Source organism: Mobula hypostoma, chromosome 9, assembly GCF_963921235.1.
Source record: "Mobula hypostoma chromosome 9, sMobHyp1.1, whole genome shotgun sequence".
Classification (NCBI taxonomy): domain Eukaryota; kingdom Metazoa; phylum Chordata; class Chondrichthyes; order Myliobatiformes; family Myliobatidae; genus Mobula; species Mobula hypostoma.
In genome coordinates, this window is record NC_086105.1 from 38,108,572 (window position 1) to 38,131,853 (window position 23,282).

Genomic DNA, 23,282 nt, shown 5'->3' on the forward strand with positions numbered 1-23,282 from the left:
ATCTATTTTGACTGAGCAGGCAGTTTTAACTTGGGTATTTATTTAAGTGTATTTATTTAAATGTATTTAGATTTCAGCATATAATGAATGTTTTCCATTCATTGCAAACAATTAATATGTTTTATGGCTAATAATTCTATTGACAACAGAAAAAGAAGTTTATACAGGTTTTAAAATCCAAGATTGAAGGTGCTTACGATGAAAACATTTGACAGTTTTTTTTTAAATTCACTGTCTTAACCCAGTGGATATCCTGTAACACAAACAATTTGCTGGATGAGCAAAGCGGGTTGAGCAGTGTCTGTGAGGGAAGGGTATTGCTCAGGTTTTGTACAAGAGAAATGTCAATAATTCCGCCTCCCACCCCCCCATACATACATATACATACACACACACACACACACACACACACACACACACAGAGTACTCGACCTGCTCAGTTCCTCCATCAGATGTTTTCTTGTTCTATATACCGTTTTTGCTTGGAGTACTAAAAGAATCTTCACCTCCCACTGTTTCATCAGATATGGCCTAAGTTCAAGTGTGCAAAACCCAGTCATTGTAGGGTTTAGCGAAGCCCTGTCCTGCTGCTGGCCTGACAATGCATGCACTGAATAAAATGCACAAAAATGTACAAGTATTTAGATTTATACATTTACACATGTAAACTTTATAAATCAAAAAAGTTTGTCAATTAACTACTTATACATATCTTTACTTTACAAACTTTCATTATATGTATAAACATAGTTTAAATTAAACTATGCAAATTTTATTTATTGTGCATTCCATTTACTTTGGAGCAATTTCCAGTATTTAGAAATTGTGATGTAGTACAAATTTGCTGTGTTCACACAAAGTAAAATTCCTTTCGGAAAATTAACAAATGTTCTTCTGATTTCTGTATGCTGTGGATGTCTTTAAAAACTTTAGAATTGTTTAATTCATTTGGTTACAAAGGGCAGTTTTTACATGATCATAAATGCAAGCTATGGAAATTGCTTTGGTCATGCTTGCTTAAATATTAATCTGGCCTTGTAGCACTAAGTGCTCCATATGGTATTGTTAATATGATATGTATTGTACTTGTGATCAATTCCAATGAATTGGAAAATAAATTTTACTCTCAGAACAAACTGCTGTGCTTCAGAAACCTGAAGAGTGATTTTCACACATAAGCTTAACTTTTTATTTCTACACAAAGTGTTTTTTTTTAAAGCCCACTAAATGGATTCTTATTTAGAAATCTGACTAGATAGTGACTTCTTCAGAACCTTTTACTTCAATATGGACAGGAGTAAGGTATCATGTAAGTTCTATTATTCAGTCTATTATATATATATATATATATATATATATTCGTCTGTTGCTTTAAGATCACAAGATCCAGATGCAGTTAAGTATGTGCATCTTTAGAAAAGTTACAAAATAAGTTGCTCCAGTTTTTTTTCCTGAGGAAGTTTAGAATCTGATTATTTCTGACAGGAAGCCATTAAAATTTGTATATAATTTTCTTATGTAATTAAAATTTGATAAAGGTACTCTGTAAACACCAATAGCTTTTCTTTTGGTTGCTTGTGTTAAGACAAGGATGCTGTAAGTGGGTTAAGTCAAGCTGAACATTCATAACTCCTTTTTAAAGAGAACAGTTGATAGCAACACACATCAAAAACTGGATAAAATCCTACCTTAGCCATGTACATGGCAGATAACATTCATACCAATATATGCCAGGCAATGAATGCATCTTCAACATTTAAAAGAGCAGTCAATTCTCAGGGCCTTCATCAAATGTAATTTTCAAAAAATACACCAATACTTTGGCAGTAAGAGCAGGAAAGACTACAAGACAATGGCACATCTGCTGAGTTTTTAAAAGCTCCTCAAAGTCTACAGTTTCAAGTTAGGAATACAGTGGAATCCTCAGCTTTACACGAAGACTGAAGTACCTCATACTCAAGGAAATAGAGAGTAACTCATACACAATGCCGGAGGATTGCAGCTGCTCAGGCAGTAACTATGGAAAGGAATACACAGTCGATGTTTATGGCTGAGATTCTTCATCTGGACTGTGAAGGAAGGGCGAAGAAGCCAGAATAAGAAGGTGGGGGGAGGGGAAGGAGAACAAGCTGGAGGGAGATAGGTGAAGCCAGGTGGGAGGGGTACGGGGATGAAGTAGGAAGCTGAGGTGATAGGTGGAAAAGGGCTAGAGAATAAGGATTCTTATAGGAAAGGAGAGGGAGAGTGGACCATGGGATAAAGGAAAGGAGAAGGGGCACCAGGGGGAGGTGATAGACAGGTAAGGAGAAGAGAATAATTAAGAGGGAAGTCAAAATGAAGAGTGGGGGGGGGGGGAATTGCCAGAAGTTAAAGAAATTGATGTTCATGTCAGATAGAATATGAGGTGTTGAAAGTGGCCTCATCACCATGGAATAGGGATGGGGATTTGAATTAAAATGGTTGGCCACTGGGGAATCCCGCCTGTTTCGGATGGAATGAAGGTGCTCAACAAAGTGGTCTCCCAGTCTACATCAGGTCTCACCATTGTAGAGGAGGCTGCATCGGGAGCACCGGATACAGTACATCACCCCAGCAGATTTGCAGGTGAAATGTTGTCTCACCTGTAAGGACTGATTGGGGCCCTGAATGGTGGTCAGGGAGGAAGTGAATGGGCAGGTGTAGCACTTCTTTCGTTTGTAGGGATAAGTACCGGGAGCGAAATTAGAGGGGAGGGTGAATGGACAAGGGAATCACGGAGAGAGTGATCCCTGTGGGAAGCAGCGGATAGTTCAGGGAGAGGGTTATAGATGTGTTTGATAGTAGGATCCTGTTGCAGCTGTTGAAGTTGTGAGGAATAATGAGCTTGATGCGGAGGCCCATGGGATGGTACACAAGGTGAAGAAGATCACTATTTCTGGTAAGGCAGTGCAAAATGCAGGAGTTTTGAGTGAGGGCACCATTAATTGTGGAGAAAGGGAAACTCTGTACTTTGAAGGAGGAGGACATCGCTGGCGTTCTGGAAAGGAAAGCCTCATCCTGGGGAGAGATGCGGTGGAGACAAAGTAATTGAGAAAAGGGAATGGAGTTTTCCCTACTGGTGATAGTTCGGGAAAGTATTGTCAAGATAGCTGTGAGAGTTGGTAGGTTTATAAAAGATATTGGTAGACAGTTTGTCCTCCGAGATGGAGTCAGAGAGATCAAGAAAGAGGAGAGAGGTTTCAGAAATGGACCAAGTGAATTTAAGGGCAGGGTGAAAGTTAGAGGCGAAGTTAGTGAAATTGTCAAGCTCAGCATGGGTGCATGAAACAGTGCTAATACAGTCATCAATATAGCACAGAAGGAATTGGGGAGCGTTACCAAGGAACGCTATTCCATGTAGCCAATGAAAAAGCAGGCACAGCTGGGGCCCATATAGATGTCCATGGCTACACCTTGGCTTTGGATACCAGTGAAGGCCTGATTGTTCCATGTAGCCAATGAAAAGGCAAACATAGCTGGGTGCGAGTGATGGCTTAGAAGATAAACTGTTCCACATAGACAAACAATCCTTCCAGGTGAAGCATCAATTCACCTGTAAATCTGCTGAAGTCATCTACTGTATCTGGTGTTCCCGAAACAGCCTCCTCTACATTAGATCCAATACCTATGACCCAACATAGATTGGAGCACCTACACTCCATCCTCAGCAAGCAGGATTTCCCAGTGGCCAACCATTTTAATTCCAATCCCCATTCCCATTCCAGCATCTCAGTCCATAGCCTCCTCTACCACTAGGATGAAATTTACTCTCAATTCTGCCTCCAATCTGGTGGCGTGAACATCAATTTCTCTAACTTCCAATAATTTTCCCCCTTTCCCTTTCCTCTTCTACCATTCCCCACTCTGACTCCCCTGTTACCTGTATCTCTTCTCCTTCACCTGCGTATCACCTCTCTCTAGTGCCCTTTCTCCCATGGTCCACTCTCTACTCCCATTAGATTCCTTCATCTTTCCCACCCATAACCTCCCAGCTTCTCACTTCTTCCCCACTCCCCCCCACCCACCTGGCCTTCACCTATCGCCTTCTACCTTGTACTCCTTGTCCTCCCACGCACCTTCTTATTCTGGCTTCTCCTCTCTTCCTTTCCAGTCCTGCTGAAGAGTCTCAGCCTAAAATATTAACTGCTTTGTTCCTTTTCGTAGATGTTGCCTGAGCTGCTGACTTCCTCCAGCATTTTGTATGTGCTACTCTCGATTCCCAGCATCTACACAACCTCTTGTGTCACGGAAATGGAACCATCCTAAAAAAAAACCATTGTTATCGGTCAATTATTCATTTCTATACATTGTATGTTGTAATACTATTGATTGTTTCAGCGTTATACAGCATAAAGTGAAACCGCCAGCATTTATCCCATTCAGTGAGTCAGAATTTCTGTTTATCTGCCAACAATGGGAGAGAATTGTGGAAAATCAGGTCTCTCTATTCCAAGTGATAAAGAATCACAATGTAAATATTTTCTTCATTCATTCATTCAATGGCATGAAAGCCTATAATTATTGGCTAAATGGCTAAATCCAATACCACCTACATTAGAAGATTGGTACGAAATTATCTTGGAAATATCTAAAATGGAAAAGTTGACCTACTCCCTGAGAACTCAAAAAGAAACATTTTAACAAATCTGGAATAAATGGATTGAATATATAACCCCAATGCGAGCAGACTTTAGATGACTCTCCTAATGATTTATATTGCTCTTCTCATCAACACAGTAATATTGCTAACGTAAGCACCCCTAGTCTAAATGTTTGTTGTTGTTTTTTTTTGGAAAATAGAGAATTAACACAAGTAAAGGGAAAGATTTGGGAAAGGGATAAAAAAAAATGAAAAAATTAAGTAAATAAGTACATAGGGATTGGATAATTATGTCTGCGGGTAGGAACAAGCACAAACAAATTGGGATATAAACACCTACAATGGTTGGTATATAGGCTTGTATGCAACATTTTGGACCAGTGGAAATGGTCCAGAAGGGTTGTATGGAAACTATTATTACCATTTTTCTTAACAACTAATTTCATTACTTAGCCTAATAGGTTAGATTTACCACAGTACATAATTATCTATTTAAATGTTTATTTTGCTTTTATATCATCTCAATGTGTACTTAAGAATGTATAAATAATTGTAGTTTTATACATATAAAAAAATGGAAAAGGTTATATGTGTGAAAAAAGTACATGATAATTGTGAACTCCTTATCCAAATAAAAATAAAATTAAAAAAAAAGAAAAATCCAGTTCCTATGGCGAAGTTACTCCATTGTTCTGATAGGGACAGGATTAGTTCTGGTGGAAGTAAAGTAACAGCAATATACTATAAATTACGTTGGTGCATAACTTGGAGGGACATTGATATTGTTCTCTACTGCTTGTTGCCCTTGTCCTTTTAGGTCATGGGTTTGGAGGTGCTACCAAAAAGTTTGGTAAATTGCTGCGATGCATTTTGATCACGGTCTACAATGCAGCCATGCTGTGGGATCCAAGTGGGGGAGTAGTATTAAGACTGGTGGAGAGGGTTCTAGTACAACAACCACTTGATAGTGGTTGAGTATGGTTGGAGCCTCAGTGATCCGGGAGTGTACAATCACACTTCTGACTTGTGCCTTCCAGATGGAAGGACTATCAGGAATCAGGATGGTGAGTAACTCTGCCAATGTAAACCGAGCAGTGAGTTTAATGTAGTTGGTCTCCATAAATTTCCTTTCAATGGTAATTCATAAATGGTAATGCAGTTGAATGCCAGGGAGAAGTAGTTACTGGACAGGATCTGACCACTATGTTGCATGAATGCTACTTCTCTTTATCAGCCATGTCTTAATCCTGATTGCTGTCTTCATCATGCTAATTGTAGGCCACACTACTTTTTTGTGTGAGGAGTTGTGAATGATATTGAATCCGTGATCATAAATGAACAGTTACACTTCTGACCTTATAATACAAGGAATGCCGTTGAAGTAGCTCAAAAAATGTTTAAGGTTTAGAAATGTATAACCTTAAATTAAGCTGTTTAGCATTGATTTGTCTCTCAGTCAGATGAATATGGGTTCAAAATCAATTGATTTTATAAAATTCTACCTTTAAATTTCAGAGCAGTTTTAATGGAGAGTGGGAAGAAGTGCCTTTTACAGGATCACCCTGGAGTAAAACAGCTACAGCATTGAAAAACTTGGACTCAGTACCTGATGCAGGGTCTCGACCCAAAATGTCGACAATTTCTTTCCTGCCACAGATGCTGCTCAACCCTCTGAATTCCTCCAGCAGTTTATTTATCGTCTCTGTTCTCCTGGTTTGCTATAGAATAAAACAATATGCAGAATAAATTGTGAACTAACATTCAGGTCCCAAATGGCCTTTCATTAATTTAAAATTTTTGTCTGACATTTTTTAACCTTTTATTAATAGAGACACTACATTAACCATTTGCAACTCACCTCACTGATAGTGATGAATGAAATAAAATGCTCACAAGTTCTACACACCACATTCAAAACTGAAGACCTATTTGGTCATACCAATACACAGGTAATCTTTCTCATGATTCACATGCAACCTCGGGTATAAAGTTTGCAAACAGTTTCTAATTTTGGAGACAGACCAACCTTAGGTGTCAAATAATATTGGCTAAATAAATCAATACATTTTGCATTTTAAAAGTTCTGCGGAAATCACCAATAACTGGTGGAAATAGGAGATTGAGAGGAAGGGAGTGAAACACAAACACAAGATAGGATTTTTGCTGAACCATACATGGGACGTTGCTGCTGAACACTGTGGAAGACAGGAGCAGCATGCCAGAAATTCGAGACTGTCAATGGCAGAAGTGAGTGTAGTTGATATTACTCACAAGAAGGTGCTTGGAAAGCTAGACGGTTTGAAGCTAGATAAATCACCTGGACCAGATGGACTACACCCCAGGTTCTGAAAAAGGTAGCATAAGTGAGTGTGGAGGTATTATTAGTGATCTTTCAAGAATCAGGAACTTAGAGGCTAGTTAGCCTGACTTCAGTGCTTGGTAAGATGCCGGAGGAAGAAGAGGTTTCAGAGTATGTGGAGACACAAGATAAAATAGGCTAAAGTCAGCATGATTTCCTTATACGAAAATCTGTTTGAATTCTTTGAGGAAATAATCAGTAGGATAGACAAAGGGGAGTCGGTGGATGCTGCTTACTTGATTTTCAGAAAGCCTTTGACAAGATGCCACACATTAGTCTGTTAAAGAAGATAAGAATCCATGGTATTACAGGAAGATAGTACCATGGATCGAAGATTGACTGAATGGCAGAAGGCACCGAATGGGAATAAAGAGGGCCTTCTCTGCTTGGCTGCTGATGAATACTGGCTTTCGCCAAGGGGTAGTGATTGGTCCATTGGATGGCAGAACTGAAGGCTTTGTGGCCAAGTTTGAAGATGATACAGAGATATGAGAGGAGCAGGTAGTGTTAAGGAAGGAAGGAGCCTGCTGAAGGATTTAGACAGACAGGAGAATGAGCAAAGAAGAGGCAGATGGAATGCAGTGCAGGGAAGTATATCGTCATGCAACTTTGTAGGAAGGAACAAAGACCATACGACATAGGAGCAGAATTCAGCCGATCAAATCTGTTCCACTATTCCATCAAGGCTGATTTATTATCCCTCTCAATCTATTCTCCTGCCTCAATCTATTCTTTACTAATCAAGAACCTACCAACCTCTACTTTAAATATTACTCAATTACTTGGCCTCCACAGTTGTCTGTGGCAATAGCTTCCACAGAATCACCATCCTCTGGCTAAAACAAAATCCTCATCATCTCTTTTCTAAAGAGTTGTCCCACTATTCTGAGACTATGCTCTCTTGTACTAAATTCCCCCCAAAGGAAACATTCTCTCCACATCCACTCTATCTAGGCCTTTCAGTATTCAATGAGATGTCTCCTCATTCTTCTAAACTCCAATGTGTACAAGCCCAGAGCCATCAAATGCTCCTCACACATTAACTCTTCCATACAGTCATTGAGCATGACAGCAGAGAAACAGGCATTTGGCTCAGGTATTCCATGCTGAACTATTAATCTGCCCTAGTCCCATTGACCTGCTCCCAGACCATAGCCCTCCATACCCCTCCCATCCATGTAACTATCCAAATTCCTCAACCCTGTATCTACCAGTTCTGCTGGAGGTTCATTCCACACTCTCACGAACCTCCTAGTGAAGAAGTTCCCCTCATGTTCCCCTTAAACATTTCGCCTTTTGCTCTTAACCCATGACTTCTAGTTCTAGTCTCACCCAACCTCGGTGGAAAAAGCTAGTTTGTATTTGTCCTATCCATACTTATAATTTTGTATACCTCTATTAAATCTTTCCTCATTCTCCTATGCTCTAGAGAATAAAGTCCTAACCTATTCAACCTTTCTGTGTAACTCAGGTCCTCAAGTCCTGGTAAGATTTCTATCTATTTTCTCTGCATTCTTTCTATTTTATTTACATCTTTCCTGGAGGTAGGTGACCAAAGTTGCACACAAATCCCCAAATTAGGCCTCACCAACATCTTATACAAATTCAACATAACATCCCAACTACTGTATTTAATGCTTTGATTTATTGAGGCTAATATGCCAAAAGCTATCTACCTGTGATACCACTTCCAAGGAATTACGAACCTGTGTTCCCAGATCCCACTGTTCTACCACATTCCTCAATGCCCTACTGCTCACCATGTAAGTCTTGCCCTGGTTTGCTCTCCCAAAGTGCAACACCTCACACTTGTCTACATTAAATTCCTTGTCATTTTTCAGCCTTTTTTTCCAATTGGCCTAGATCCCACTGTAAGCTATGATTGCCTTCTTCACTGTCCACTACGCTCCCAATTTTGGTGTCGTCCACAAATCTGCTGAGTTAAGTCAATCATCAAGAAATGGAAAGAATATGGCACACTTGTAAATCTGCCTAGAGCAGGTTGTCCCCAAAAACTGAATGACTGTGCAAGAAGGGGACTTGTGAGTGAGGCCACCAACAGACCTGTGACAATTCTGGAGGAGTTACAAGCTTCAGTGGCTGAGATGGGAGAGACTGTGCATACAATAACTCTTGCCCAGGTGCTTCACCAATCATAACTTCATGGGAGAGTGGCAAAGAGAAAGCCACTATTGAAAAAATCTCACATGGAATCTTGGTTAGAGTTTGCCAGAAGGGACGTGGGAGATTCTGAAGTCAGCGGAAAGAAGGTTCTATGGTCTGATTAAAACAAAATTGAGCTTTCTGGGCATCAGTCTAAACGTTATGTTTCGTGAAGGCCGAACACCGCACATCATCAAAAACACACCATCCCTACCATGAAGCATAGTGGTAGCTGTATCATGCTGTAGGGATGCTTCACTGCAGCAGGCCCAAGAAGGCTTGTGAAGGTAAGAATGCCGCAAAATACTGCGAGATTCTGACGGAAAACTTGACGCAGTCCGCAAGAGAACTACGACTCAGGAGAAGATCTGTTTTCCAGCAACACAAAGCCAAAGCTACACAGGAATGTTTTAAAAACAACAAAGTTAATGAACTGGAGTGACCAAGTCAGAGTCTAGACCTCAATCCAATTGAGAATTTGTAGCTTGACTTGAAAAGGGCTGTTCACTCACAATCCCCATGTAATCTGACTAAGCTTGAGCAGTTTTGTAAAGAAGAATGGGGAAAAATTGCAGTGTCCAGGCGTGCAAGACTGATAGAGACCAATCCATGCGGTATCAAGGCTGTAATTGCTGCCAAAGGTGCATCTACTAAAGACTGACTTGAAGGGGGTGAATACTTATGCAAACAACTATTTTGTGTTTTATTTTTGTAATTAATTTAGATCACTTTGTGGAGATCTGTTATCACTTTGACACAAAAGTTTTTTCTGTTGATCAGTGTCAAAAAAAGCCAAATTAAATCCATTTAATTCAATGTTGTAAAACAATAAAACATGAAAACTTCCAAGGGAGGTGAATACTTTTTATAGGCATGTATATCATGTCCTTTATATTACTTTCCAGTAGCTTACTCTCTACTGATGTCAGGCTCACTAGCCTATAATTTCCTGGCTTATTCTTAGAGCCCTTCTTAAACACTGGAACATTAGCTATCCTCCAATCTTCAGTCGTGGCTAAAGATGTTTAAAATGTCTATGCAATTTCTGCATCAGCCTCTCATAGATTATGAGGAGTGCCTTATCAAGCCATGGTGACTTATTCACCCTAATTTGCCTCAAGACAACAGACATCTCTGTAATCCGTATAAGGTTCATGATCTCAATGCTGCTTTGCCTCACTTCTATGGACTCTGTGTCAATGTCCAGAGTAAATCCATTTACGATATCCCCCATTTCTTTTGACTCCATGCATAGATGACCACACTGATCAACAGAGGACCAATTTTGTCCCTTGCTATCCTTTTCCGCTTACTATATCTGTAGAAGCCCTTGGGATTCTCCTTCACCTTGTTTGCAAGAAAAATCTTATACATTATTTTAGCTTTCTGAGTTCCTTTTTAAGTGTCCTTTTGTATTTCTTATAATCCTCAAGTATCTCGTTTACTCCTTCCTACCTATATCTGCGCTGCACCTCCTTTTTTTAAACCAGGGCTTCAATACTTTGTGAAAGCCAAGGTTCCCTAAACCTAATATCCATGCCTTTTATTCTGACAGGAACGAGGTCTATACTCACATAATTTCACTTTTGAATGCCTCCCATTTATCAAGTGCACCTTTTACGTGAAACAACCTGTTCCAATCTACACTTTGCCAGATACTTTCTAATACCATCAAAATCAGCCTTTCTTCAATTTAGAATCTCAACCTGAGGACCAGATTTGTCTTTCTCCATAATTAACTTGAAACTAATTATGATCACTAAGTGAAAAGTGTTTCCCTACACAAACTTCCATCACATCCCCTGTCTCATTCCTTAACAGGACATCTAGTGTCATCCTCTCTCTAGTGGGACCTCTGTGTACTGATTAACAAAACATTCCTGAACACATTTGATAACCTCTATTCCATCCAATGCTTCTACAATATGGGAGTCTCAGTCAATATGTGGAAAGTTAAAATCACCTACTATCACAACCTTACGTTTCTTGCAACAATCTATGATTTCTCTTCAAATTTTCTCCTCTAAATCTTGCTGACTATTGAGTGGTTTATAATATATTCCTGTTAATCTGTTCATTCCTTTCATATTCCTCAGTTCCATCCATATAGCCTCTGTAAGATAAGCTCTTAAGACTCTGCTGTCTAAGCAATTCCATGACATTTTCCTGACCAGTAATGTCACTCCTCCCCCTTTAATCCCTCCTGCTCCAACATGTCTAAAACAATGGAACCCGGGAACACTGAGCTACTAGTCCTGCCTCTCCTGCAACCATCTCACCCATGGCTACAATGCCATAATTTCACAAGTTAATCCATGCCTTAAACTCATCCGCCTTTCCTACAATAGCTGATTATTGACTTCAGGAGGAGGAAACCGGAGGTCCATGAACCAATCCTCATCGGATGGTCAGAGCTGGAGAGGGTCAGCATCTTGAAATTCCTTGGAGTTATCATTTTGGAGAACCTGTTCTGGGCCCAACATTTAAGGGCAATTATGAAGAAAGCATGGCAGTGCCTCTACTTCCTTAAGAATTTGTGAAGATTCAACATGACTTCTAAAACTTTGACAAACTTCTACAGATATATAGTGGAGAGTATATTGACTGGCTACATCACAGTCTGGTATGCAAGTGCCAATGCCCTTTAACAGAAAATCCTAGAAAAAGCAATGGATACAGCCCAGTCCATCATGGGTAAAGCCATCCTCCCACCATTGAGCATATCTACACAAAGCTTGGTCATGCTGTCTTCTCTCTGCTGCCATCAGGAAGAAGGTACAAGATCCTCAGGACTCACACCACCAGGTTCAGAAACAGATATTACATCTCAACCATCATGCTCTTGAACCAAAGGGGATATCTTCACTCAACTTCACTTGCCTCATCATTGAAATGTTCCCACAACCTATAGACTCACTTTTGAGGTCTCTTCATCTCATGTTCTTGCTATTTATTGCTTATTTCATAATTTTTATTACAGCTTTCTTTTTGTATTTGCACAGTTTGTTGTCTTTTGCACATTAGCTGCACCCAAGTTGATGTGGTCTTTCAATGACTCTGTTGTGGTTATTATTATATTATTATATGCCAAATATATTAATATTATTATATTACACAAGAAAATGTTTCTCAGGATTGTGCATGTTGATGTGTATATATATATATATATATATATATATATACATTGATATTAAATTTACTTTGAACTTTTAATACTCCTTGCATGAAATGTACACAATTTAGAATATTAAGCTCATCCTGCTCAAGCACCCTTGATTCCTGCCTTTGATTGTAGGATTAACAATATCTTTCCCCACAGCCACTCCAATATCTGTTCTCGCACTCTGATTCCCATCACCCTTGAACTCTAGTTTAATCATTTCCCCCAACCCTACAGCAATGGCAAACCTTCCCACAAGGATATTAGTCCCCATCCAGATCTGGTGAAAACTGTCCCAAATGTATAGACTAGTTTCTAAACAGAGGTGCAAAGGGACTTGGGAGTCTTAGTGCAGGATTCCTTAATGCTTAAGTTGCAAGTTGAGTTGATTGTAAGGAAGGCAAATGCAATGTTAGGATTCAGTTCCATAGAATATTAAAACATGGGTGTAATGATAAAGCTCTGAATAACACATTGGTCAGACCACATTTGGAGTACAGTGAGCGGTTTTGAGCTTCATATCTAAGAAAGGATGTACTGGCAGAGAAGGTTTATAGGAATGTTCCTGCGAATGAAGGATTAACGTAGAGGAGTGTTTGATGATCCTGGGCTTGCAATCGACAGAGTTTAGAAGAATGAAGGGGCTCTCATTGAAGCTTACTGATTATTGAAAGATTGAGATGGAGTGGACGTGGAGAGAATATTTCCTATAGTAGGAGAGTCTAGGACCAGAGGGCACAGCCCCAGGATAGAAGGATGTTCCCTTAGAACAGAAATAAAGAAGAATTTCTCTAGGCAGAGGGTAGTGAGTCTGTGGAATTCGCTACCACAGACTCTAGTGGCTGAAAGATTAGGTACATTTAAAGCAGAATTTGATTACTAAGGGCTTCAAAGGTTACAGGGAGAAGGCAGGAGAATGAGGTTGAGGAGGATTAAATAAATCAGCCATGATTTTGTGGTGGAGCAGACTTGATGGGCCAAATGGTTTCATTCTTCTCCAATATTTTATGGTATTTTATGGTCTTATGCAATCACTCTGTAAAGAGTTTTCTCTTGCTCTTTGTAAGATTTAAAGGTATCTTTGATGAACTTTTTTATTGCTAATCTATGGATAACTCGCCTGCACCATGAATGTGCTGTTACACGAATCTGATATAAATCTAGACTTGACTGCTTTTAGTTCACCAAAACGCAAGTCAGTTCTCTACTGCTTCCCACACGTCTGGAAATTCCTTAATGTTTATAAATTAAATTTGTACAACATTCAATTATTCCTCCAAACCTTCCTAGAATATGTTCTTCCTCAGTTGAGAAGTTAGTGTCTGAAATCTCAATCTGTATCTGACCATCAAGAAATGTGTGAACTTTAACTCCTAAAGTAGTATAATTACAAGGAAAACTCAGTGAGAGCCTTTTCTATTCCTGCAAGCCAAGCCCTACAGCAGGGGTTCCCAACCTTTTTTATGCCATGGACCCCTACCATTAACCAAAGGGTCTGTGAAACCCAGGTTAGAAACCACTGCTCCACAGAGTGCCCCAAACTTACAAAAAACAGCCTTCCCTTACTGAGTTTACATTTGTTGCCAAATACAAACAATGCTGCAGAAACATTCTCGGATTTAAAATCTAGATATGCAACACTGTTCAATGGGCTATTTTGTAAAAGTTAATTTGTTATCATTTTGGAAGAACACTGGGGTATCTTCTGCCTAGCTATATCACAGTGGCTTAGTTTCTGAATTTCCAGGTGATTATTACACATTCAATATGTTGGTTGTGCCTTCATAATTTCATTAATTTGTTTTCTTTACAGTGGCATTAATGTTTTATACAGTAATATTTTTTTACTAGCACAAAACACATTAATTTCCTCTGTTTAGTTTTAGAAACTAACATCAGTATAAATTTGTATACATTTGAACAATCTGGCTTCAATATCATAGTGGTTGATTGAATTCCATAAACAGAAGTTCTCACTAGAATACAAATCTAAGAGATTTATGAATTGTCCAGGGCAAAATTCCAGGCCCCAAATGCTTATATATTTCTGAAATATACAATGAATGATGCTGTTATTTAAGGAGGCAGGACAACAAGATCTCATAAACAGCAAAGGAATGAATAACCAGCAAGTCTATTCTTGGTACTGTTTGTCAATGTAGAAAATAAGCAGGACGTCAGAAGTCCTTCATGCTCTTGGAAATCCACTGAAAGTTATGTGGAAAGCTCTGCTCTGTTTAATCTATAAACCTGGCTGGGAAGAGGAATGTTTAGTTTTTAATCATGCCAAAATAGATATTTTTGAAACCTCCTAGCAAAGTTATCCAGTCCAACACTTGAAATTCACTATCAGTTTAATATTTAAGCAACTACGACATTCATTTTGCTACTATGGAACAGAAAAGCTGTTATATTTATGTAGTTATTTTTAAGACATGTTTATGCTCTGTGCAACCATAGATATACCTCAGGTGCAGAAAGTAATTCTGCCAATTTCCACACAGTAAATCGGACTGAGATTATAACCATATACTTTAGAATCAGAATCAGCATCAGGTTTATTATCACTGGCATGTGACGTGAAATTTAATAATATTTATTGAGACATCATTATTGCCCAGGACACGAAAAAGACCGACACTCTTAAAAAATTGGTATCTGATTTTTAACATCCACCTCAGGGGAAAAATCAGGTACCTGCTCAGTGTCTTCTACAAGACAGCAGCTCTGACAGACAGGAGCATCTATTATACTGGACGATATGCTGAATTGTGCGTCCATAAAACTGGATTTAAGAATAAACAATTAATTCAGTCTGCCTTCACTAGGTATGTATTATTTTTTTTTGTTTAGGATATAATAAGTTAATTATCAGTGTTAAGAGACACTGACATATTGCCACTGATTATAACAATGTTACAACCTAGTGGTAATAGGAACTACTCCTGGGTAAAGTTCGTTTCAGCACTGTGCGAAATTAAATTCTGTGGGGAGAAGCTTATCTGTGGTCACTTGCACTAAATGTACAGCGTCTGTTCCCAGGCATTCAGTCTCCATACTGTCAAGGACACAATTCCAATCCTCTCCCATCTCACCTGCCCGGCACTCTGATAACAGTGCCCCCTGCTGCATTTGCGTGATATCGGTGTTCACTGCAGGGTCCTGGGACTCACCAAGACCTGGTGCCCTTTGACCCAACATTTTAATGCCTTCAAGTCGACGCGGTGAGGATGGGTGGGGAGGGGGTCACTGAGGAGAAATCAACTACTGACAGCTAGTCACACTTATTAGTTATTGAAGGACAAAACATCATCCGATCCCAGAAAATTCTGCTAAAAGTTCCGTGCCGCAACGTTTCATTTTCACGGTTAAAGAGGTCCATGGACTTTTCAGTAGCTGCAGCGTCTGCAACCAAGGGCGGGAGTAACATCAGTCTAGTGAGACTTTTCCGCCGGCTGTAAAGCAGGCCGACTGCATCTATATAATGCGCAATTGAAACGGAAGACTCTTTTATGTCAATACTCTCTTCAATGGAAAAGAAATAAACATCAAAGTAACCCTTACAAGTTTGCATTTAAAATCTAGTCCCCCAGATCACTGCTTTAAACTCAGCCAAGATATGGCTCCCCGGGGCTTGGGAGACGAGCAAATCTACACCTATTTTCCAAGACGATCCTACTACCAGCGCTCACCGTTAGGCTCCCTATGATCTACCTGCCGCCAGAGTTGTCTTCATTATCCAAGGCAGCAATGAAAATAAAACGTCTTTTATATCGGGGTAGGTACATATTCCTTTTAACCTACCGTGATTTACAGCCGCTGCTGAGAGCGACAGAGAGAGATGCCAACAGCCACAGTCATCAGCGGTTCCTACGGCCAACTGCAAATATTTTATTCATCAAACGTTGCAATCCACGAACTCGTCAGTTTCACCCACGCCGAGGGAGTAAACCCATCCGAGGTCTCGGCATAGAGAACGGTTCCCTCTGCCACCGAAGATGCGTTGAATGAAAATGGTTCTTCTTCCGCGCTGTCTTAGAATGTAAGCATTATTTGACTTCGCCTTTCTTCGTGCCTATATTGCAGCCGTCCGGCTGTGTAAGATGTTTGGGGGAGGAAATGCACAATGTGCTTGCTGCAAATTAAACTGGATGTCAGCCAGAAGGGACTTCAAGGCAACATCCGCCCCAAACCACAGCAACACAAACACAAATGGTACGTCAGAAGCAAAGGCCAAGATATGAATAAGTGATTGGTTTTCTGTTGGTTCCCTTTTCTCCCTTTTGCCTTTTAATTAGGTAACAATCTGTGCCATAACAACATCTTTTTGTTTTCCTGCAGGGCCACGATGAAAAACGTGGGATTCTTGAATTTGCCCAGTGCAGCATTTTTTTGTGATCTAATTGTGTTTGCACCGAGAGAATAGCCCTGTGCCATCTTGCAACAACTTCAATAACAATTTGCATTTGTTTATCATCTTTGTGGTTTAAAAAAAACACCTCAACAACTCCTCGGGATTCCATCAGAGATTAAATTTGACAGGGAGACAAGAAAGCTGTGTGAGGTGGGGGAGGGGTTCGGACATCCCGAGGGGGGGGAGGGGGGGGGGGAGAGAGAGAGAGAGAGAGAGAGAGAGAGAGAGAGAGAGAGAGAGAGAGAGAGAGAGAGAGAGAGAGAGAGAGAGAGAGAGAGAGAGAGAGAGAGAGAGATATATATATATGAAAGAATTTTCGATCTGGACCGCTAATTACACTGCAGCAGAGATTGGTGTAGAAAGTTTGTCCATTTGCGGACAGAATGAGGAAGAATATTGCACAGTTCAAAGTTCAAAGTAAATTTATTAAAGTACATACATGGTACCATATACTACCCTGAGATTTATTTTCTTCTGGGCATTTACAGTAACTACAAAGAAACACAAACAAATCAATGAAAAGCCGCACACACCAAGATGGGCACACACCCAATACACAAAGACAATAAACTGTGGAAATAGAATAAGGGAAACACACACACACACACACAAACACACATACACACAAAATAATAACAATAAATAAACAAGCAACAAATATTGGGATCATGAGATGAAAAGTCCTTTAAAGTGAGTCCATAGGTTGAGGGAATACTTCAGTGATGGAGTGAGTGAAGTTATCCCCTCTAGTTCAAGAGCCTGATGGTTGGTTAATAAATGTTCTCGAATCTAGTGGAGTAAATCCTAGGGTTCCTGTACTACCTTCCTGATGGTAGCAGCAATGATAGAGCATGGACTAGATGGTGGGGGTTCTTGATGATGGATGCTGCTTTCCTGCGATATGCAGATCTGCTCAATGTTGGGGAGGACTTTATCCATTTTGGATTGGGCTGTAAACACTACCTTTTGTAGGCTTTTCCGTTCATGGAGATTGCTGTTTCCATATCAGGGCGTGATACAACCAATCAGTATACTTTGCTTCAATGTTGATATAGATAAACCCCCTTTGGTGTTTGTCTGGCTGGCTTCTTGGATCCTGGAACAGCGTGGAATGCTCTCCTCCTCCTTACTTCCAAATGCATTGTGAGTTAGGGTGAAGTTTAATCAAGTTCAAGTTTATTGTCAACCATACACATGTATATCAGCAAACAAAACAATGTTCCTCTGGACCAAGGTGGAATACAACCATACACATGTATATCGCCAAACAAAACAACGTTCCTCTGGACCAATGTAGAATAGAAACATACACATGTATATCACCAAATGAAACAACATTCCTCTGGATCAAGGTGCACAGCACAGTACATATGGTGCCTATAAAATGTATTCGCCCCCTTGTTAGATTTCATGTTTTATTGTTTTACAACATTGAATCACAGTGGATTTATTTTGGGTTTTTGGACACTGATCAACAGAAAAGACTGTTGACTGTCAAAGTGAAAACAAATTTCTACAGATTGGTCTAAATTTATTACAATTATTAAACAAAAATAATTGGTTGCATAATTACTCACCCCATCAAGTCAGTATTTAGTAGATGCAACTCTGGTAGCAATTACAGCCTTGAGTCTGTGTGGATGGGTCTCCACTTTGCACACCTGGACACTGCATTTCTTGCCCATTCTTCTTTTCAAACTGCTAAAGCTCTGTCAGATTAATGGGGGATTGTGAATGAAAAGCCCTTTTCAAGTCCAGCCACAGATTCTCAATTGGATTGAGGCTTGGACTCTGACTTGCAACTCCAGGATGTTAACTTTATTGTTTTTAAAACATTCCTGTGTAGCTTTGTCTTTGTCTTGTTAGAAAACAAATCATCTCCCAAGTCACAGTTCTGTTGCAGACTGCATTAAGTTTTCCTGCAGAATTTCACTGTATTTCCCTGTATTTTGCCTCATTCATTTTACCCCCTTACTTCACAAGCCTTCCAGGGCCTGCTGCAGTGAAATATCCCCATTCAATGATGCAGCCGCCTCCATGCTTCACAGTATGGATGGTGTGTTTTTGACGATGAGCAGTGTTTGGCTTATGCCAAACATTACGATTAGTCTAATGGCCAAAAGCTCAGTTTTGGTTTCATCAGAGCATAGCACCTTCTTCCAGCTGACTTCAGAGTCTCCCAAATGCCTTCTAGTAAACTCTAGCCTAGATTTCATGGAAGTTTTTTTATTGACAGTGGCTTTCTCTTTGCCACTCTCCCATAAAGCTGCGACTGGTGAAGCACCCGGGCAACAGTTGTTGTATGCACAGCCTCTCCCATCTGAGGCAATGAAGCTTGTAGCTCCACCAGAATTGTCATTGGTCTCTTAGTGGCCTCTCTCACTAGTCCCCTTCTTGCATGGTCACTTGGTTTTTGAGGATTGCCTGCTCTAGGCAGATTTACAACTGTGCCATATTCTTTCCATTTCTTGATGATTGACTTAACTGGATCCAAGGGATATTCAGTGACTTGGAAATTTTCTTGTATCCAACTCCTGATTTGTGTTTTTTAATAACCTTTTTGTGGAGTTGCTTGGAGTGTTCTTTTGTCTTCATGGTGGTCGTTTTTGCCGGGAGATTCTCACCATCAGTTGGACATTCCAGATACAGATGTATTTTTATTACAATCAATTGAAACACCTTGACTGCACACAGGTCTCCAAAAACAGATCTCTATTTAACTAATTACAGTATGTGATTTCTAAAACCAATTGGCTGCACCAGTGATTTGGTGCATCATATTAAAAGGGGTGAATACTTACGTGTTTTCAGTGACATGAAAGTCTTTCTTTTGATCAGTGTCAAAAACGCTAAATTAAATCGACTGGGATTCAATGTTGTAAAACAATAAAACATGAAAACTTCCAAATGTGGTGAATACTTTTTATAGTCACTGTATAACTCACACATAATGCATAAAGCAATATTACCACAAATACATTAACAAATAATAAAATATATTCCAGAAGTTTGACATTTAGCATAGAGTGCATTTACAACACAAGTTAAAAAGTAAACAGTATAATTGTTGACACCTGGGTGGTGGCAGGAATTTCAGCAGTCTCACAGCCTTAGGGCAGAAGCTGTTTCTCATCCTAACAGTCTTTATCCTAATGGTATGGTATCTCCTGCCTGATGGTAGGTGGTCAAAGTGATTGTTGGACAGGTGGGAAATAATTACTGACAATGCTAAGGGCCCTGTCTGTGGAGCGCCCCGGTAAATATCTTGGAAGGGTGGAAGAGAGACCCCAATGATCCTCTCAGCAGCCCTTGCAATCCTCAGTAGGATCTTACGGTCAGTTGCCCTGCCATTCTCATAGTAGATGGTGATGCAGCTAGTCAGGACAATCTCAATGGTGCTCCTGTAAAAATTGGTTTGAATGGTGGGTGGGGGGTTGTGAAAGCCTCATGCATTTCAGTCTCCTCAGGAAGTGCAGATGCTGCTGTACTTCCTTGACCAAAGAGGTAGTGCTGAGAAGCCAGGTAAGATCGTCTGCTATGTGCACTCCCTGAAGTTTGGTACTCCTAAGTTTTGTTTTCAGAATCAGAATCAGAATCAGGTTTATTAGCACCAGCATGTGACGTGAAATTTGTTAACTTAGCAGCAGCAGTTCAATGCAATACCTAACCTAGCAGAGAGAGAAAGAAAAAATAATAATAATAAATAAAATAAAACATAATAATAAATAAACAAGTAAATCAATTATGTGTATTGAATAGATTTTTTTAAAATGTGCAAAAACAGAAATATTAAAAAGAAGTGAGGTGGTGTCCAAAACTTCAATGTCCATTTAGGAATCATGGCAGAGGGGAAGAAGCTGTTCTTGAATCACTGAGTGTGTGCTTTCAGGCTTCTGTACCTCCTACCCGATGGTAACAGTGAGAAAAGGGCATGCCCTGGGTGCTGGAGGTCCTTAATAATGGACGCTGCCTTTCTGAGACACCGTTCCCTAAAGATGTCCTGGGTACTTTGTAGGCTAGTACCCAAGATGGAGCTGACTAGATTTACAACCTTCTGCAGCTTCTTTCGGTCCTGTGCAGTAGCCCCTCCATACCAGACAGTGATGCAGCCTGTCAGAATGCTCTCCACAGTACAACTATAGAGGTTTTTGAGTGTATTTGTTGACATGACAAATCTCTTCAACACCTAATAAAGTATAGCCACTGTCTTGCCTTCTTTATGACTATATTGATATGTTGGGACCAGGTTAGATCAGCTCTTTCGTCTTATTGACATTAAGTGCCAGGTTGTTGCTGCGGCACCACTCCACTAGTTGGCATATCTCACTCCTGTATGCCCTCTCGTCACCACCTGAAATTCTACTAACAATGGTTGTATCGTCAGCAAATTTATAGATGGCATTTGAGCTATGCCTGCCACAGAGTCATGTATCTACAGAGAGTATAGCAGTGGGCTAAGCAGGTACCCCTAAGGTGCACCAGTGTTGATCGTTAGCGAGGAGGATATGTTATCACCAATCCACACAGACTGTGGTTTTCCGGTTAGGAAGTTGAGCATCCAATTGCAGAGGGAGGTACAGAGTCCAGGTTCTGCAACTTCTCAATAGGATTGTGGGAATGATGGTATTAAGTGCTGAGCTATAGTCAATGAACAGCATCCTGATGTAAGTGTTTGTGTTGTCTAGGTGGTCTAAAGCCATGTGGAGGGCCATTGAGACTGCGTCTGCCGTTGACCTATTCTGACGATAGGCAAATTGCAATGGGTCCAGGTCCTTGCTGAGGCAGGAGTTCAGTTTAGTCATCACCAACCTCTCAAAGCATTTCATCACTATCGATGTGAGTACCACCGAGTGATAGTCATTAAGGTAGCCCGCATTATTCTTCTTAGGCACTGATAATTGTTGCCTTTTTGAAACAAGTGGGATCTTCTGCCCGTAGCAGTGAGAGGTTTCTGGAAATGGTGTGAAGAAGTCCAGGATCCAGTTACAGAGAGAGGTGTTGAGTCCAAACAAGAACAGTTTACACCAGCTTCTGAGGGATGATCATATTAAATGCTGAGCTAAAGTTGATAAACAGCATCCTGGTGCATGAGGCATCATTTTCCAGGTGGGACGGGACCCAATGGAGGACAGAGGCTATTTATGGACAGATTTGAGTGAAAATGGAAATGGAAAGAGTCTAATATAGTAGAAAGATGGGATTTAATGCAATTAATAACCAGCTGCTCAAAGCACTTAAGTATTGTATAAGTCAGTGCTACTGGACAGTAGTCATTGAGGCAGATTACTGTCACATTCTTGGGCACCGGGATGATGGTGGCTGCCTTGAAGCCTAAGGGGACAGTGACTGTTCCAGACAGTGTCTGTTAGAAGCTCTGTTAACTTGTCTGCACAGTCCCTCACCACCCAACCAGATATGTTATCAGCTGCCGCAGCTTTATAAGGATTGACCCGTGTTGGTGTCTTCCTCACATCAGCTGCCTACTCCTTGGCAAAAAACCATGATGGTTTGACGGTAGTGAAAGAAAGGTTGGTGGCTATTGTTCACTCCGCTGGATGATCGTGCAATAGAAAGCAGTTCTGGCTGGGAATGGCAAGGCCTAATAATGCTTGATGGAGCCCAACCAGATTTGGTGATGAATGGCTGTAATATTTGCAGCATCTGGAAAGGAAGGTCCTCATAGTGCCAGGAATAAGAAATAGCAGCATTACAAAATGGTGATATTGATTGCAGACCTGACACCCATATGTTCATAAAATTTAATAAAAGATAAAGTGGAAAAAAAACAAAAGGTTGCCAGAACCATGCCTCCAAATTCTTGATCAATTCCACTTGAAAACATCTTTAAGTTTTTGATCCTTTTAAATTATCTTTCAAAATATTTTAAAAGTATCTTTTAAATTACCTCTTAAAAGATACCTCAGGTCTTTTAAAAGGCTCTTACATGGGTACATGGAGCCTAGAAAAATAGAGGGCTATGGGTAACCCAAGGTGATTTGTAAAGTAAGTACATGTTCGGCACAGCCTTGTGGGCCGAAGGGCCTGTATTGTGCTGTAGGTTCTTTTTGTTTCTAAAATAGCTATTTTCCAGTGTGTATCATCCACAGTATGTTGCTGAGAACAGAAATGAGAGTTACCCAGATGGGCAATGACTAAAATAGCGTTGGGAGGTAACAACTGTGAATCTCGTGCAATCAAATATTTGCTGAACTCCGACAAAACATGACAGATGCTCTTGACTGGCCTTGCGAAAGACCGCTTATGTAAGCACTTAGTAAAGTCGTAATTTTCATCACATAGAAGTGCCGAACAATTTAGTGAGTTCCATGGATAATATTAACATTAACCTTTACTCAACTGCTTCTGGTCAATCTACACTTTAAAAAAAAACAGCTTCTAAGTTATAAGCACATTTGATTCTGCAGATGCTGGAAATCCAGAGGAACACACACAAAATTCTGGAGGAACTCAGCATGTCAGGCGGTATCTTTGGAGGGAAATAAATGGTTGACTTTCTGGCCAAGACCCTTCATCAGGATCGGAAAGGAAATGGAATGAAACCAGAATG

General features: G+C 40.2%; 1 protein-coding gene across 4 annotated transcripts in view; it reads right to left on the minus strand.

The window, feature by feature from the left end:
• Positions 1-16,401, minus strand: part of LOC134351653 (proline-rich protein 5-like) — a 139,294-nt gene extending 122,893 nt beyond the window's left edge. The window contains exons 1-2 of one of the 4 annotated variants that reach the window (XM_063058103.1): positions 16,105-16,401; positions 6,225-6,336 (exon numbers count right to left, since the gene is read on the minus strand). Coding sequence is in view for 1 of the 4 variants with exons in the window: in XM_063058102.1 (XP_062914172.1) it covers positions 433-449 (17 nt within the window). In the remaining 3 variants the exon portion in view is untranslated. The other 3 variants (XM_063058104.1, XM_063058105.1, XM_063058102.1) reach the window with 3 other exon arrangements.
• Between the last annotated feature and the right edge of the window lie 6,881 nt (positions 16,402-23,282).